The sequence below is a fragment of the Trichomycterus rosablanca genome, chromosome 2 (genome assembly GCF_030014385.1).
Source record: "Trichomycterus rosablanca isolate fTriRos1 chromosome 2, fTriRos1.hap1, whole genome shotgun sequence".
Lineage (NCBI taxonomy): Eukaryota > Metazoa > Chordata > Actinopteri > Siluriformes > Trichomycteridae > Trichomycterus > Trichomycterus rosablanca.
In genome coordinates, this window is record NC_085989.1 from 64,845,833 (window position 1) to 64,848,821 (window position 2,989).

The 2,989-nt window shown below is 46.3% G+C and overlaps 1 protein-coding gene across 1 annotated transcript; it reads right to left on the bottom strand.

Annotated features, from left to right (window-relative positions):
- Positions 1–241: 241 nt before the first annotated feature.
- LOC134303424 (basic proline-rich protein-like) lies at positions 242–1,330 on the bottom strand. Its single transcript, XM_062988835.1, has one exon. The coding sequence runs from the start codon at positions 1,328–1,330 to the stop codon at positions 242–244; it is 1,089 nt and encodes a 362-aa protein (XP_062844905.1).
- Between the last annotated feature and the right edge of the window lie 1,659 nt (positions 1,331–2,989).

The window sequence follows — 2,989 nt, forward strand, 5'->3', positions numbered from 1 at the left end:
TCATACATATATACACATTTAGACAATTGTACATATGTGTGCACATACTTTTTGTTCATTTTTTTTTTTTTTTTTTTTTTTTTTTCAAAATAGTTTTTATTCTGTCCAGTGTTTTACTTTAGTTTAGTCTATTACAGATGTACTGTAATAATTGTCTGATCTCACCCATGTCGTTGTGTTGTGCTGGTCCTCTGAAAGCCTCAGCGTAGCTTCGCTGTGTTTCTGAGGTGTGGGTGAGGCGTCATGGGGTTTCTGCTGAAGTTCTCTGTGGTTGGTGGTTCGTTGGTGTTGGTGGAACTGGAGTGCGTCTGAGTGCTGGTTTATCTGGTCCTGGTCTGGTTGGGTGGTTCGGTGGGGTTGGCAGGATTGGAGGGCGTTGAGGTGCTGGTCTGCCTGGTCCTGGTCTGGTTGGGTGGTTCGATGGGGTTGGCAGGATTGGAGGGCGTTGAGGTGCTGGTCTGCCTGGTCCTGGTCTAGATGGGTGGTTCGGTGGGGTTGTCAGCTCTGGAGGGCGTTGAGGTGCTGTTCTGCCTGGTCCTGTTCTAGATGGGTGGTTCGGTGGGGTTGTCAGCTCTGGAGGGCGTTGAGATGCTGTTCTGCCTGGTCCTGGTCTAGATGGGTGGTTCGGTGGGGTTGTCAGCTCTGGAGGGCGTTGAGGTGCTGTTCTGCCTGGTCCTGGTCTAGATGGGTGGTTCGGTGGGGTTGTCAGCTCTGGAGGGCGTTGAGGTGCTGTTCTGCCTGGTCCTGGTCTAGATGGGTGGTTCGGTGGGGTTGTCAGCTCTGGAGGGCGTTGAGGTGCTGTTCTGCCTGGTCCTGTTCTAGATGGGTGGTTCGATGGGGTTGGCAGGATTGGAGGGCGTTGAGATGCTGTTCTGCCTGGTCCTGGTCTAGATGGGTGGTTCGGTGGGGTTGTCAGCTCTGGAGGGCGTCGGGGTGCTGTTCTGCCTGGTCCTGGTCTGGACTGCTGTGTAGGTCCAGTTGAAAACGGGTGTGTCGGTGGTCTCCTGATGGGTGTGCTGTGTCTCTGATGTGGTCGCTGTCCTGGTGTGTGTGGGGATCTGTTTATTCCCCGTGCTGCGTTTTTCAGAGTTCTTGTGAATTCTCTGATGCTGTACTTATTCAGGTGTACGTGGTCGTACAGGTGATGGAGCGAGATGTTGGTGTGGTGGGCGATGTGAATATTTGGGATGTAGGCACATCTTTTGATAATGTCCGTGTTTACTCTCTGTATGGTGTCTGGGTGAAAGTCTCGTCGTGGTAGGAGAGTAGATATTATTATTTTAGTATTTGGGAACATCTCAGCAGTCCTCTCTGCAGCTCTGCACACCATCGTTCCGACTCTCTCTTGTTCCGCCCTCAAGTCATTTGTGCCCGTATGGATGATTATACACCTGGGCTCACCCAGTGTATTATCTTGTAGAAGTTTGTGAACATCACTTGTCCTTGGACACCAGATTTTCGATGTTTTTTGTCCCGGGAATAGTTTCTCCGAGTTTAAAAATTTGCCGTCTATGAGTCTATGAGAATGGCGATCTCAGTGTCTGTGTGGGACACAGATGGTTGGTCACTTTGCTGTGGTTGATCGTCCAGCTGTGTGGTGCAGGGTGTTTCCTGTGGGGTGCCGTCCGGTGTGGGTTGTGCAGAGGGCCCAGGTGTGGGTTGTTCTGAGGAGGTGGGTGATGGTGGTCCAGGGGTGAGCTGGGTGGCACATGTTGTTGTGTGCACATGGTTTCCAGAAGTGATGTCCAAAAGTGCAGGAGATGTTTGGATTTTTGTTGTTAACGTGTCAATGATCTTGTCATGTTTGTGCATCTCCTGTATGAGTTTTGTTAGTTCTGTTTTGAGGATTGAATGTTCTTTCTCCATGTTCTCTCTGTAGTGTACCAGTTCAGCCTGTAGTGTTTCTCTTTCCTTTATTAAATTTTGGGTGTCCCTTCTCAGTTCCTGTACTGTCCTTTCCAGTTGTCCAATTTGTTCTCTGAGAGGTTCTGATGGATTATTGCTGATTGTGTGGAAGAGAAACTGTTCTTTCAGCTCTGTTATCTCCACTTCTAACAGAGCCACCGAGTCTTTGATCTGGGTGACGGTGGTTTGGAGGTGTGGGCTTGGTGGTGTACAGGACTTCACACCTAGCTCGGTTCCTCTGTCTGTGGTGTGATTCCCACTGTTAGATGTGGAGGGGATCTTCACACCTGGTTTTGTACTGGTCCTATTGTTTTGTATTTTGGCGGAGGGGGAAGGTGCCGGGGTGTCCATATGGCACAAATCTTTGAGAGCTGGAAAAATCTCTTCAAACTTCTTCAGAGCCCCCTCACTGCCTTTTATTACCACAGATCCAATATGGTAGATGTTAACAATTAAAACTTCTTCACCATTTTCATAGATATGAATCTGCTGTCCTTTACCAAAGCCATTTTTGGTGATGTTTTTAAAGTAGGAGCAGATCGTTGGATGCCAGGTTTTCTTGTCCTCAGTGTAGAAGGTTAGATGTGAGATGTTCTCTCTATTAATTAGCTCACAGTCTTTAATCAGGGTTTCTGGATTTTCTTTCATAATATTAAGTTTGAATTCCTGTTCGTCCATCTTGGTGGTAAACTTTTTAGGGTAATCAAAAGAGCGTGGCTTTACTACTGCTGCTTCTCCAGCCATTTTAATCAAGATATCAGTAGTTTCAATGAAGCTCTCTTACCCTGTGTGTTCACAAAGCAGGAAGATTTCTGTATTTAATCCAAATTGTCTCCTAATTCCTCGTTATTTCTGTCAGGTTTTGTCCTTTTTTCCTTGTTTTATTCCACTTGATGTTTCCTCCTGTTATTCCTCTTTGTTAAATGATGATGATCTTCCTCTTGTAGTTCACTTTGTCTTTTGTGTTGTTCCTCTTGTTCCTCTGTTTCTTTCCTTTTTAGCTTTTTATATTTTGCTGTTGTTTAAAGTTCCTAATTGTTATAACTTAAAGTTTTGTTTGTTAACATTTTTGCAAAAGTTTATC

Coding starts and splice junctions, on each gene's coding strand:
- LOC134303424 (XM_062988835.1), bottom strand. CDS start 1,330: ATGGTGTGCAGAGCTGCAGAGAGGACTGCTGAGATGTTCCCAAATACT.